Raw genomic sequence first — 15099 nt, 5'->3', positions numbered from 1 at the left:
CTGTGGTTGTAATAAGAATCATGACAGCAGATGAACAATGCATCTGCTGCTCTTAAATATTTCTAATGACACCAGTTCCTCTTTTGTCCTCATTGGGACGCCCAGGGATTTCTCAACAGAGACTTTGGTTTACAGACACCACAGTCAAATCACATTTGTCAATATTTGAAAGTTTTTATGCTCACTATCCGAGTCTGACCAAGCTAATCATACGTTTTAAAATTTAAAATTAGTGACGCTTTCACTCAGAACAGATACTAGTTAAATTATGCATTCACATATTGGGTGTGTTTTAGCGAATAGGAAATGCTTAGAATTTTTGTGCACCATTTAAAGTTTCCTCCAGATTTGACTTTAATCGGTGAACATTTGCCAGTCTACCTTGATTGTAATTGTAGTGGGATTTACATTGTAATCATTGCGCATGGTATAAAAAATACCTACATAAGGTGAAAATACCAGGAACTCAGAGTTAATGCAGAATGTCCTCTGCCTTGTTTTCATCCCCAAATTCTTTCAATGTAAAAGAGAAAACCACTCCTCAGTCTTTCAAAAATTAACTTGTTTGACATAGTCAAAACAGAAAAGCCTTGTGAGAAATACTAAGTGTACTCACATTACTGAACTTGTAGTCCCGTCTTTAGCGTGAATAACTTGAAGTCATCGTATGACCTTGACATCGTTTTTGTCCCACTCTTTTCAATAATTTTTCTTCATTTTGAGGTTTGCAGGGATCTGTCCGGCTCTCTTCAGGTCCCGCCACAGCAAGTCCACAGTCTGCAGCGCGACAACTTTGACTAAAAGCGAGAGAAACAACTTAAATTTTTACATATAGATAGAAAAACAAATAAAGGTTTTGAATCAGTGTTTTCTTCATTTCCACAACAGGCAGAAACTAAAAGCAGCAGTGATATCTTTCAGATCCAAAAGACAGTATCTTTAATCCATCTTTCTTCAATCCACAGATATCAAAATCCTGTTGAAGAAAATGTATCCATCCTTTTTTGTTGTTGTTGCATTTTTTACTTTTAAAATTATTGTTGTTAAAAACATAAAAACAGAAATAGAATTGTGGTTCTTTGAAACCACAAGTGTTTTCCAGTGTAAAATGATGAACTTTAAATTGTCATAAAATGTCATTAAAACTCTTTCAAAGATTGATGAGCTGAACCAGCCGTCAGTTTTAAGACCATTGCTGCTTTTTTTTCTCAGTGGCCTTCTGCTGACACACACCTGAACGCTTCAAACGAGTGGGCTGTAAAAAGATTCCTACTTTTTCAGAGGTGGTCACACTTACTAATGATCAATTAAACCTTTGATTTAATTAAGCATTTTATCAGTTGCACCTGTCTCCGACATTCCCTCTTAACGCCTTTAAATAACTTCCTTTTTTTTTTTTTTTTTTTTTTTGCTAAGTAAAAATGACCTCATGAGGTTTTGTGTTCTGTATACTTCTGGTGAGATTTAAAAATAAATTGTGTCCCATAAAAAGCAAAATATTGAAAAAGGATATATATATATATATATATATTTTTTTTTTTTTTTTTTTTTTTTTTTTTTTAACGACAACAGTATTACATCACTGTGAAAAGGTTTGTGCAGCGGTTATGATTTGGTAGAAGAGGTTATCTGGCGTTATTTGACAAAAAGCGTTGGCTTTATGATCATTGCATCCCCAGCTGTGTCTAGCCTGTTCTAAAAAAAAAAAAAAAAAGTCTTTAAAAAGAATCCATTAAGTTGTTTTTGCCAAAGCCAGATGCTCTCATTTGATGTTTCTCTGAACAGATTGGCTTATGAACATAAAATAAGGCGCTAGTGACCCCTGTGAACATTTATATCAGATCCGGGGAAAAAAACATTGTGTAATTTAATTTTAATTAATGATACAACATTGACTCAACCAATAAAACTAAATTATGTCTAAATGTTATGCTTTTCTGTGCTTTTATGTCTAAAAAAAAAAATAAAAAAATCTACCCATATTTAAAAATGAACCTTTCTGCAATGGTGGAGATAGAACATAAATGGGTGGCATCATTTCCAGGAGCCTGCTATAAAATGTTATTACATGGTGCTATAAAAATGCCTGAGAGCTTGTGGTTAACAAAAGACTGGAAATGAACTTGCCATTTACAAAAGAAAAGGCTAGTTGTATTTGTATATTGGTTTCAAACCGTAGCGAATCTGATGCCAGCTCCCAATTACCAGCCTCTATAAAGATGTAAACAAAAAAAAAAAAAAAATAAAAAACATGCATGAATATGAGAATGCATAAGTAGAAAAACACCACAACCTGTTCTGAAGGTAGTTGATTGACTAAATGGGTGCATTTTTGACAGATTGTGTAGAATGTAAGCAGTTCGTAATGGTTGGATTTGAAATGATGATATTTTCCTCTTTAGAAAGAGAAGGGTAGGCTCCAGTTTTATAGCTATCCTTGTAAAATTTTACCGACTAAATGAATCACTGAGATCTCTGACAGCAGCCCCCAGACTTCATCCGAAGCAACAAAAGCAGCATGATCGTGATTAGAGGCTGACGCAGTTGTGAAAGACAACCAGTGATTGAGGGAGCTGCTTGTTGTTAAACTCTGCTTACAGAGAATGCTTTTCAGTCAACAAGGCTTTATTAGGTTTAAAGCACACAAAATAAATCTCTCCTTGCTTATTGCTATTTTTCAAACAAGGGAAACGACCCTAGACTTTGTATTCAAGAGGTGTCACAGTCCCAAATGTGAAGCTCGGTTATTTCAGGCATGTTGTTGTTGTTGTTTAAGGATGATAAGAAAACTTCTCTTGCAGAGTTAAATGAATCTGAGGGCTCCATCTAACTCGGATTCTCTAACGGTATAGATTGTTTGTATTAGACTGGATGAATGCCTTGCTAAAGTATTTGTGCTTCTTCTACTTTTCTACATTTGTGTCATGTCATTGCGACAATTTTCAATGTTCTTTATTGGGAGTTTATGGGATAAACCAACAAACTAACTTTGAAATGGAAGAAAAATTTGTAAAAAATATGATTGGTTTCATTTACTTTCAACCCCATTAATAAACTCAGATTAAACTAATGACCTTTAGGAAACACCTAATTACGAAATGCTGATGATTCCCTGTGTGCAATATGAGCTTTGTATAAATCTGTTTTGTGAAAGTTTCAAAAGCTCATTTGACACAATTAGGGAATCAACAGCATCATGGAGAACAAAACACTCTCCAGGCAGGTCAGGGAGAAATCTGTGGAGAACTTTAAAGCAGAATTAAATTATAAAAGAATATTCTGACTTTCTCTTTGAACGCCGTTCAATCTATTATCTGGAAATATGGCACATGTTCCTCCTAAAGCAGGATTCTTTAACCTTCAGGTACAGATACGTATGTGGCCGCTAAGACCCTCCAAAGAGTCTCTTAATAAATCTAACAAAAAAATGAAAAAAGGGAATTCCTTTTAAACGTGAAGCTAATAAAAAAAATGTTTTAGGAGTGTTTCTGTGTTTTTGTGTAAAACCTATGTTGTATTTTTGCAGCATAAAGAAAGTAAGAATTTAAATTATTTTTGTCTGTTCTTCTTGGCGTCACAAACTGATTTTTGTTTTTAAATATGAAATATGAAACTCACAAAAATAAATAAATGGCCAAATGGCACATGGTAACTTTCACCTGATTTTCACACCTGATCCACAGACCAGGTGTGAAAATCAGTCGTCAGGACAACCATTTTGCACTGCTCTTGCACTCTATGAATTAAGTGTTCATGCAACAAGAAGTCCTGTTTTCACTTTGCCGAAAGCCTTTCACTGCTGATTACCCTGAGCACACCCACCCCATGATGACACATGGTGGTGACCTCATCATGCTGTGGGGAGGTTGTTTTCTCTCGAACTGGTCAGAAGTGAGGGGGGAAAAACTGAGAAGCTCTACTGTAAAAATAAATTGAGCTGAATCCAAAGAATTTCTTTAAGAAACGAGCTTTAAAGCACTTGAGCATGAGATGGAGAACCATCCTGATCTTCCTGGCAGAGCCTCGGTGCAGCCGTTTGAATCAAAGCATATTAGTTTAGCAAAACCGAAATTTGCTAAATGTTCCGCATCTAAGTTTCCATAGCTGCTAGAGACATAGCCAGAACACCAATACAGACCATGCTTTTATTTTTTAATGATGAAATGTTTCAAACCCATGTAACATTTTCCTTTACCTTTATCACTATGTACTACTTCCCCCCGTTGGTTTGTGGATGTAATGTTCAAGGGAGTGAGACCGCTTTTATATCGCTCTGTATAATGCATTATTTATTGTACTTATCTACCCATATCAACACACACTACACTATAACAGAGTGTCTTTTGAAATTATTTGGTGACGTTTATCTCTTTTCTTAACTTTTGTTTTTTTCTTCGTCTTTCTCCTCAACAAAGGTTACCCTAACATCGTGGCAACGTATGGCCGCGGATACACTGGATTTGCACCCAGCTACAGCTACCAGTTCCCCGGTGAGTCAACGGCTCTCCTGAAATGTGTCCTGCACCTGGTTTCTTTTTTTGCACAATGAGACACACATGTAGCCGCACGCTCACATTTGAATCTAGAGACATAAATCTTCATCAGTATACACGTCAGTCACCAAATCATCTGCAGGGTGTAAACGTGCTACGTGTCGAGTTTTCCCAACAAGGTTTTGAAAGCAGACTCGTGGCGAAGGAAATTGCTCAGACTTTTTTATCCCACACTCGAACACAACCATGACCAAGCCTCTGAAATTGGTAAAATTTGGTGTCTTTAGTGGCCCAATGTATGCAAATTCCTCTGTGGAGAGGTGGAAAAGCTGAGCAGCTCTTTGTGTTGGAAGATTTTTAAATGTGGACCTTATAATGGAAAATAAAGTCATTTTCTGCATTAAAAGTGTTGACTCAGAGCGCCGGGCGCTTTAATGGAAGTCCAAATGGGAGGCGTGACGCCTGGAGGTGAGCAGCTGTACCTGCGTGCGTCTTCAGGGGCTGCTGGCTCTGTGCTTTCCTCACTTAGACAGGCATCCTGTCAATTTCATGCTTTATTTAGGGAGCTTACCCTTACTCCGTTTGCCATGCCAGACATCATTCCTGCCACTGATGAGACAGAATGGGAAATATCGCGCAGCAAGCTCAGATCTCTGTAATATTCTTTGTGAAATGGATTCAGAAATGGTAAGACAGGGGGTCCAGCTGTGACCACCTGCAGATGAGGCATATGTTGGTTTTAGGCTTGACCACAATGTTATTTGAAGGAACGGGAGAATACAAAGCACAGATAAGTTGTCAATGTACATAATCCAGGTCTGGAGTTTGTATGACAATAATTTATTTTGGTCCCTACTTTGGAAATAATTTAAATTGGATTCTTAACCAACATATGTCAGTTAAATTTTCTGTCCTTGGAACTCATTGAGGACAAAAATGTCCACTTTCCAAAAAACAAATTCTATGAAAACTTTACTGCACAACTCTCATTTAAAATAACCAGATATTTAACATTTGCCATGATATTATGAAAACAGTAGCACCTTGTGTTACCGTTGATTTTTATTTAAAAAGACTTTTTTGTTCTCTCAGAAGGTAGCATTTCTCTAATGGTCCTTAGAGGAAAAAATACCTATATTTGTCAAAATATTGTCTCTCTTGCAAAAAATGTCCTCTTACAGAGGCAAAAAAGTTGTTAAAGTGGACCAAAATGTCCATTATGATACCTGAAGGTTAATGAGATGAAGTGCCAGTGAGGAGTTTACATAAACTCATTGTGTATATTAAAATCATATTACATTAAGGATTTTAAAGATATATTTAAACTATCTATCTGAGTGATGAATGAGTAAACAACAAACAGTTTAATTATTTTAAAACAGTTTAGTGCCTATTTTTGAATTTATTGTAAATGATCTGAAGTCCGGAGATCATCACTAATACCTTGGATAAATGTCTCTCAGAGCTGCAAAAAAACCCAAAAAATCAATAACTTGGTGTAGCTGTTAGGAATATGGTGGTTAACTTCTGGCTTGTTACTTATCTGCTCTTCTTATTATTAGGACAGTAGACTTAATTTAAAATTGTTGGTTCCCTATGATTTGGCTTTTGGCCTTTAAGCACCGACTGTAAAATTTAAGGCATCAGAGGAATTACAGAAACGAAATTTCAACCAGCTACGTCTGTTCCAGAGAAAACGGGCTCCGTTCCAGTTTTCTTCCAAGTATCAACCATCTGACCCAAACCGTCCAACCAACATCCTTTCCTTCAGAGGAAAGGATGTTGGTTGGAACGATCAGTTTTCTGTCACTGGTCAAAGATGTTCCTGGACACAAAATCAGCTGTCAAGGGGATAGAAAAACTCTGAGCAGATTATTATTTTCCCCTTTTCAAAATGATTTAGAATGGTTAAAATGTTTTGAAGTACACGCTGTCTCTCAGCCCTGGATGTGTTAGACACTTTGGGTTACAATCATATGGACTGTTTTGGATGAACTGATGACAGATCTAAATGGGCAAAGGGCATTCAGTTTCCTTCAGGCGTCTATGGTGAGGAGAGCAGACTTCTTTTTGTTCAGTAATTTAATGTGGATGAATATTTTTTCTCCTCAAACAGAATTCCCATTCCCAATTCTTTTCTTGATGTTGATGACTCTTGAATTCACAAGAATCTGTTTGGTCTACTCTGTCGTGATGACCGAGTTTCGTGTCCTTGTGTGGCATTTGTTAAAACGTCTGGGGTTTCTGTTTGGCATAATTGTTTTGTGAGCCATTGGTGTAGAAGCATCACTTAGTCTGTCCCTTCAGTTTACTATAAAGATGCTACAATCTAAGTGGTCCATTAAATAAAGATAAGACTATTTCTTTAGTTAAAGCTCAAGGAGTCACCGGTTACAACTTTAGCTTGTTTTCCAGGTGTACCTGGATCAGTGCTTTAAAAAAATACCCTGATTTTGTTTGTATCATTCTGGAATAACAATCCCACTACAATTACATCTTTAAAAACCTTAAATTAACATAATATACACCGAGATGATGAGAGTAAATACACTTCTCAGTGGAACTGGATAAAACTGTTCCTTTAGGGGTCTTTATCAGTCCTTTAAGAAACATTTACATGAATTAGATCAGACTGCAGAAAGGGACTAGAAATGGAAAGCAGTGCTAAGTATTTATTATGTATAAGTAATCAAACATGGATTTTCAAAATGTTGACTATTTTCACCAAATTAAGGGATATCACCTTCCCTGAGGCAGAATGTTTGATCCTATCCCCGTTAAACTCAATTTAAAGAGTTTGATAAAGCTGTATGATTAAAACAGCCTCCTCGGGGCTCGCTCAACTCTTGACAGGTAATTGGAAATTTTAATGTATGAATCAAACTGCTTGTCTAAATTAAATAACCTCGGGCTAAATATTGACTAGTGTCCTACCTCGGGAAGATAGCAGAAAGCATCCTCAGTCTGAAGATGTGAATCTTTTTCTCACTGTATACAGCCTCTCTGAAACACTCCCGCATATAAACAGCGCTGAGGAAAAGCGCTCGACGTCCAAGAGGCATAAATTGTGGGCAGCCTTTCAGAGCATTCTATTTTTTTTTTTTTCTTTACACCTAGTAAACCTCAAGAGCTCTAAAAAGGGGGTGAGGGGGTTAGATAGATGTTCAACTGTCAAGATAAAACAGTGATAAAACATTGATCAGTGACGAAACAGTGAATTAAGTAGAAAAACTCAATAAAACCTAAAGAGAGAAAGAGAAATCAAAGCTGACATCTCTGTGGCTGAAGCAAACAGTTCAAGTGTAGAAAGCAGAAGGTAAAACAGAAGGAGACACACACTGAACCCGAGTCAAAGTCTCCTGTCATTATTTAAACTCAGCAGCTCATAAGAAGTTTATAAAACTGTCATTTATGTCAAACATTGATCACAAAATGTATTTTCTATTGATTTTATGCAGTGTGTTTTTCTTTTTCTTTTCTTTTTTCAAGCAGTCATGGGCATCATAAACATTCAGTGTAGTTAAGCTGTTTGCTTGTTACATCATCAATATAGTGTAAACTGCTGATGTAAATCAGTTCAGATCAGCATGTCAGAAACTTGTTTGTGCAAGCAAGTAGATTTGAGTCCGTTACCTCAACAGGGACATCCAGGCTCCATCCAGCTGAGGCTAAAGACAGACAGATCAGAAGTTCCTGGTCCATTTCTATTCAATCTTTGACCATTTTTTCTTTTAAATTTGTAATATAAGTGGATATAGGAACAGCTTTCAAACTTTTATGACATTCATGCTGTTACGATAGGGTGTTGACAAATTTTTTTGAACAAAAAAAAAATCGATCCTAGAATTTTAGGGTGTTTTCACCCCTGATAGTACAGCAGTATACTTGATTCGATTGAGGACCAAAATTGCTCCATTTTCAATTTGTGAGGTTTGCTTTCACACTGTACTCTATTAAGCAAACTAAACTGTTCAACCTTTACCTATGGTGGCACTGCACTAATGAAGGAAACGACATAAAACTCTGTAAGACACTGAATGCAACTTCCTTCTTTGCAAAATGTAAACAGAAATGGAGTGGCGTCAGATTGTAGCGGTTGTAGAAATTCTTTTGTTTTTGCCATCACAAGCTGTTTCTCACACTAGTGCTAGACTTGCCTGTTTATTAATGCCTTACCCATAATGCCTTGCGCTTTGGTATAATTCCTGTTTTTGGAGTGGTATCTTCTCTCGACTTCCAGTTCCTTTCCAAATGGCTTGTGAGAGCTTCTGGGTCTGTACTTTAAAGCACCAAACTGTTACTAAAAATAGCTACTTTGTAGTATTCTCCACTTTGGAACAACTTAGTAACCTGGTAGTGCTGTGCCTGATGTGTTTACAGTTTGGAGAAGTCTCGCATTCACCAATCAAGGCAAAAATCAGTCAGTTACAGACACCAGCCATTCCTGGTTCATCTCTTGTGAAACCAGTGGCATTTACATTCCAGACAACCCTGAGTATCTTCTGCATGGGACTATTATACAACAGAATGTCTTTAGTCAGAGGCATTCATTGAATCGCTGTAAAACAGACTGCTACTGGAGATAATTCCTGCTCACAGCCAACAGCATCTACAGCAACTCTTTGAAGAAACTTGCATTACATAAGTCACATCATTTCTTTTTCCCTCGTGTTTTCAAAATGAATTGAAGTAAGGCGTTGCCTAAAATTGTAGATGCAGGATTAGTTCACAGAGATTATATTCCTCAGCTGTGTGATGTTTTAATACGTCTTATGAAGCGATAGAAGATTAGAAATAAATGATCATCAGCCTAGTGGATGTGTTTAAAGTGAACGTTTGGATCAAGGGCTCAGACTCGACTTCTCTCCTGTCGCAGGACTCACATGCATGCAGGAATCATAAAGGAGGTGTGATGGCTTCATGACACATCTGCTGGTCACAACAAATAGTAATGCACACTGGCAGAATGAAGTGTCAGTAAAATATTTGCGGGTTTAGCAGCATACATAATGCATGAATGGCCTTGCCAGCATTTCATACCATCTCCTTTCAGTTTAATAGAAAACAAACAAAGAAAATTAAAAAAATCAGGGTTATTCTTATAAAGCTTCAAAAGATTATTTACATACTTTTTGAAAAGAAAAATCATATTCAAAATGCATATGTTTTAAGCATGTCTGCCCCCTTTTTTTTAGCTTTAATGCTGTGAATTGTTAAGGACGAAAGAAAATGGAAAGTGTTTGACAGCGACAGCTTCTTCAATTCCGTGCGTTGTTTTAAAATTCTGAGTTGTCTTTTATATGCACTGTTGCAAATTACACACTGTTTACCTCGTGACTGCATAATTTCAGCCTAATGCGGGAACTTCACTTTGAATTGAAACTTAATTTCAGACATTACTGTCTGACGGATGTGTCGACAATCAAGAGAAACAGCAGTGTTTGCCATTGCTGTGGAATAACAAATGGTTAGGGGCGTGTAGCAAATTAAGAGCATCGAAAACCAAAGCCTTTCTTTATTCATCAAACAGCTTCTTTAAGAGTAGAAACTTGCTTGATTGTTATATTATTCGTAGGAAATCCCATTTTAGAAGCCTTACATTGATTTATTTTCTTTTGTTGATGCTATAATGTTATTTTTATGTATGCTTAACACTAAATACAGTCTTAAAGAAAACTGGAGTTTATATTATTGTTTGCCTTGACAGGCTTGTAGTGTTGTAATGTTACTGCACGCAGTGTAGAATATTTTAAGACAGTTTTTTTTATTATTATTATTGCTAAATGATTATTTATTCATCCAGTTTTTGAGTGGCGCAAATTTTAACCCGATCAGAGTATAAACGTGTATCATAAACTAATTAAGTTTTTTAGTTTTGAAGACCAAAAAAACTGTAGAAATTCTCAAATTTGATTCTGGAAAAGAGTGAAATTTGACCATAAAAATGTTCAAGAACCATGAGCGGTTCAGTGGGGTGAATCAAATTCAAACTGACTTGGTAAATTTGGTCTTTAATCAGAAATAACTTCATTACTTCATGTACTTAATTTTTTATTCTTCAAAAAAAACTTACTTACAGCATGTAAAATGTTTTCCAATCGAGGGGATTAACTGTTCTCAGAGAGAGTAACTCCAGATTGCAGCTGCTTTGGAGAGATGTCCGCATTAATCCAGGGATAAGATAAAAGTAACATTCACCACGAACAGCGTTGAACACAGCTCAGCGTTGCTGCCGGGGCAGCAATCAAAGAGTAAAAAAAAAAAAAAAAAAAAAAGTGAAAAAATCAAATACACAGCAGCCGAGCACACAGCTCACCTAAATTAATCAGACCTCGGAGCTGAAATTTATTTGACTTCAAAAAGCAAAGCCCAAAATCAAATCTGTTATTGAATTAAATTGAGGTACAAAAGACCCCTGCTTCCATTCTGTTAGGCTTTAAAGAGCGTGCCACGCTAACTAACTTAATGTTAAGCAGTTGAAAAAAACAGCTGGACAGAGAATAATTTCAGATGGCGTTAGAAGCGGAGAGTTTCTGCAGTCCTGATTTAAATGAAAGTCATCGCCTCCTGTTGCGTTGTTGGGGCTCAAAGATTTCTACATCCTGTTTGGGGAGAACAAACCATTCTTAACTTAACATCATGTATATATTCTTGTATTAATATCATGCCGATGTTTTTTATTCCATCTGGGCAAAAGATTACAAAGTACATTATGACCACCTGTGGAGAACTGCGTCTGATTCTCATATCAGAGCAGTGGGATGCCATTTTGTTTCCAATTTAAGACCAAAAAAAAAGGACAGCTGTGAGCATCGGTGGAAAACAGAGGGAGCTGGAGCTGACAAGGCATATGGGATGTTACTGTACATTATTCTCATTTTTATGCAGCGGTCTAATTAGCATTAGTTTGCTGATAAATGCACCATTGTATTATTCAGCTGGCGGCGCCCAGAGGAGCGAGTGCTGCGTCTGAACCAGGTGTCTGCATTGGAGGACTTCAGTTGATTAAAGGATTCGCGGTTACATCTGTAGAAATAAGCTGTTTAATCCCAACGTTACAGTACACTCCACTGTTGTTTACTTGTCCTAGATTACCTTAGACTAAGACAGGATACGGCGAAGATTCCCTGGGTGTGCTGTGCATAATAAAAATGCAAATGCCAGGCAGAAAGTGTTTTTTTTTTTTTTTTTTTCTTAGCAATAACTGCATAGTTAAGCGTATGCACAGAAAGTTTCTGTATAGTGTCTTCCCTCCCAGCTGTGGCAGCAAATATAGAAGAAGAAATATGAAGAGGTCTAAGAATGGCAGCGCACCCCATTGTGTGTACTCAATGCTGTATGCATGAATAAGTAGCTTGTCTGAGGAAAATGTAATTAAAAAGAAAATGTAGTGTGTATATGTGCATTATGCTCGTGAATAAGCTGTAGAAGTGAACATGAAAAGCAGCCATACACCCCTCATACATTCATATTGTGTTCCCCCCATTGTTAACCAGTCGTGTATCGGTTCCTTTCATTCCACGCGCAGGAGTGCACAATTGAATGTGCACACACAGAAACGTCGTATTCATTCAAAGACTGAGAAAAGAAGCGAAAGAAGAGAAAAAGGGACTTTTCCGCCACTCCGACGTTTTTTTTTTTTTTTTCTTTCCCTGCGCCACTCGATGCCTCTGCAGCCGTGCCCTCTGAGCCTCCCCTGGCATAAATGACCATTATGGCTCCATTAGGGCTGCTGCTAGGAGGTCATTATGCTGCTCTGGAAAAAAAAAAAAAAAAAAAAAAAAAACAGGGATGAAGACGTTAGTGGGGTCCCATGAGGGGGAGAAAGAAAGGAGAGAGCAAGTGAGTGAAAGACAAAACACTAAGTCATCTGGCTATTTCAGATGTCTTGACAGACAAACAGTGACTCAAGTCCAGTGAGTCAGCTTCTTAAGTAGTAAGAGAAAGATGGCTCAGATAATTAAGGACTGGAGAAGTCAGGGGTATGAGCAGCAGAAAGAGCAGTGGGTTAGTTGACAACCTTAAGAGTATGGAGATACAAAAACATAAAAAAATATTGCATTCTGGTTTGTTCCTTCATCTTTTTCATCCCGTCCTTGTATGACTTCCTCCTTATCTCCGTCAGACTTAGTTCCCTGGCAGATATGCTGAGTGGTGAAGAACAGTAGAAGGCTCCATCCTTCTATGTTCAGTATCTCCGTCTCGATCAACCAGCCATGCCTAAGACAGAACGGCATACTGCATCTTCCCCCAGCTGACAGAAAAGGAGTTATTTTGCTGCGTGAAAGCAAACAGGACTGAGCCCAGTAGGTGGTTCTGGTTTCCGCTGCTTCTTTTTTGTACTGAGCAAGAAATTCGAACGGCTTGCGGTGGGTACTTATATCTTTGTCCCTTTCAAGTTTGTTCAATATTTTTCCAGCTCCAGCCATAGCTGAAGTGGAAGGAAAATTATGTTTGTTTTTTTTTACATCTAAAAATCTGAAAATGTGTTGTGCGTTTGTATTCATCTCACTTGAGTCAATACTTTGTATTCTTGTGGGACATGTCTCCATCAGCTTAACACATCAAAACGCTAAAATCTTTGCCTTTTTTTTTAATTGCTCAAACTCAATCTGATTGGGTAGAAAGCAGCTCAAATGTCAAGTCTGTTGCCGCCTCTGCCAGATTTTTCTTTCAGTGTTTAGCTCCACCCATCATCCCATCAACTCTGACAGATTTTCGTCTCCCAGTTAAAGAAAGCGTCCCGACAGCATGTTGCTACCACCACGGTGTTTCACATTAGAGGACGGCATGTTTAGGCAGACATGCAGTGCTTTCAGCCATATGTAGTGTTTTGTTTTTTGTTTGTGACTGATAAAAATAAAAAATAAAAAAAAATTGCAAATGGGATTTCTTCAGGCTTTTTCCTTCTGATTGACATTTTTATAGATATTTTTGCATACAGAACAAATGTGTTTACATATACCAGGGCGCAATGATGTGGAGCATAAGCAGAAAGTATACACCACTTTCAAGAACAAAAAAAAAACACATACAAAACTCCTACATAATAATAATAATAATAATAATAATAATAATAATAATAATAATAATAATAAATAATTACATTAAAAGAAAATATATGCTGAAATAAATGCAAAAATAAGTAAACTAGGAAAAAGCTGACTTTCTTTCAGCATTGGAGTTCTTCTTGCTACTCTTACATAGTAAAGAGATTTGTGGAAGTCATGACAAATAATAGTTTTTCTATCTGAGGTGTGGATCTCTGCAGCTCCTCCAGAGTTACCATGGGTTTTCTTATTCTATCTTCGGCGTCCCTGCCTAAGAAAAGCCTCCCAACCTCTTGATTCTACCACTACTGTGTTTTAATGTGGAGTTGGTGTGTTTTGAACATATTTTAAAAAAACTAATTTTGAAAAAAAATAAATAAAATTTCACTTCTTGAGTTGGTCTATCATACAAAATCTAAACAAAATGCATTTGGTATGATTAATTGTGGAAAAAGTTGAAGGAGTACGAATATTTTGTCAAACTTTTGTCTTGATCCATCCAGTGAAAGAAGTGAGGCAACAAATCAGCCAGTTCAATGTCCGACCATTGAGAGACGCAAATGGGCTCTATACAGCTGTAAATAATAGTGATAGGAAACCTGCTGACCTGTTAACCTTACTTTACCTGTCAGAGAGGTTTACCCTGTTAGGAAGGAGAAATGCTGACCTGCGTAACTAAGATGATAGTGGCTACCTCTGAAGGGTGAATGAACCCTACGAACAGGAGCAGAGTAAACCAAGCATTTAATAAATCCACCAGAGGTCACACCTGAGCACTGGCCTGAAATACCACCTAGCCTCCTAGTGTTTAGCTACTGTCTGCGGCAAGGAGATAGAAATATATTGAGATGGATGATATCCCAGCGAGTCTTTGAACCACATTTGGAAGCTGGAGGAAAGGTGGCTGTTTGGTGATACAGCTGCAAGAATGGCGGAGGCCTTGGTGGGATTGAAGGGGAATCTGATGTTCTTTGCATTCTGTTTTGGGAAGTGTTTTTAAATTCAGTTAAAAGAGGAAAAGAAAGGTAATATTTAACAAAACAAAGATAACTGCCGTCTAAACACTTACCCCTCCTATTCTATTTTCAAAAGTAAAAATCTTTCATAGATGTTTTGTCCTTCGTCTTGGCTATAGCTAATTACCTCCCAGGCGGATGCTAATGTGTGCTGGGACGCCACGCCGAGTCATTATCAGCAGATCTGACCCTCTGAATATTCAGACGTCTTATATATTTTCCACTGACTACACATCTTGGCTGCGGAGGGGGAGCAGGCGGAAAGAATCACTGGCCTGAGGCTCAAACGGAGCTTACCTGGTGTCATGGCTGCATGCAACATTGTCCTCCACGAGAAAGAGCTCGCTGTTTGGCTCCTGACGGCACTCGGGAGACGCAGCGTTCCGCCATCAGAACGGCTTTCTATTGATCTTGAGCAGCGCGGCAGATTGCTCCCCAGATCTTGTGACCATTTCTCTGCAAGCTGGGTGAGCTGTGACCCCAGCAAGTGGTCCCACAGGCCAGAGTGAGTGCTACAGGGCTGGAAGCAGATGGCCCTCC

The 15099-nt window shown here is 37.7% G+C and overlaps 1 protein-coding gene across 8 annotated transcripts in view; it reads left to right on the top strand.

Moving 5' to 3' along the window:
- Positions 1 to 15099, top strand: part of msi2b (musashi RNA-binding protein 2b) — a 293528-nt gene that overhangs the window by 228372 nt on the left and 50057 nt on the right. For 7 of the 8 annotated variants that reach the window (XM_044140959.1, XM_044140960.1, XM_044140958.1 and 4 more), the window contains exon 10: positions 4416 to 4490. In XM_044140959.1, the coding sequence (XP_043996894.1) occupies positions 4416 to 4490 (75 nt within the window). Of the gene's footprint in view, positions 1 to 4415; positions 4491 to 11431; positions 11679 to 15099 lie in introns of those variants that run through there. The other variant, XM_044140964.1, reaches the window with a different exon arrangement.

The sequence above is a fragment of the Gambusia affinis genome, linkage group LG15 (assembly GCF_019740435.1).
Source record: "Gambusia affinis linkage group LG15, SWU_Gaff_1.0, whole genome shotgun sequence".
Lineage (NCBI taxonomy): Eukaryota > Metazoa > Chordata > Actinopteri > Cyprinodontiformes > Poeciliidae > Gambusia > Gambusia affinis.
Note: the sequence above shows the minus strand (reverse complement) of the source record. Positions and strands in the feature narration are given on the sequence as shown.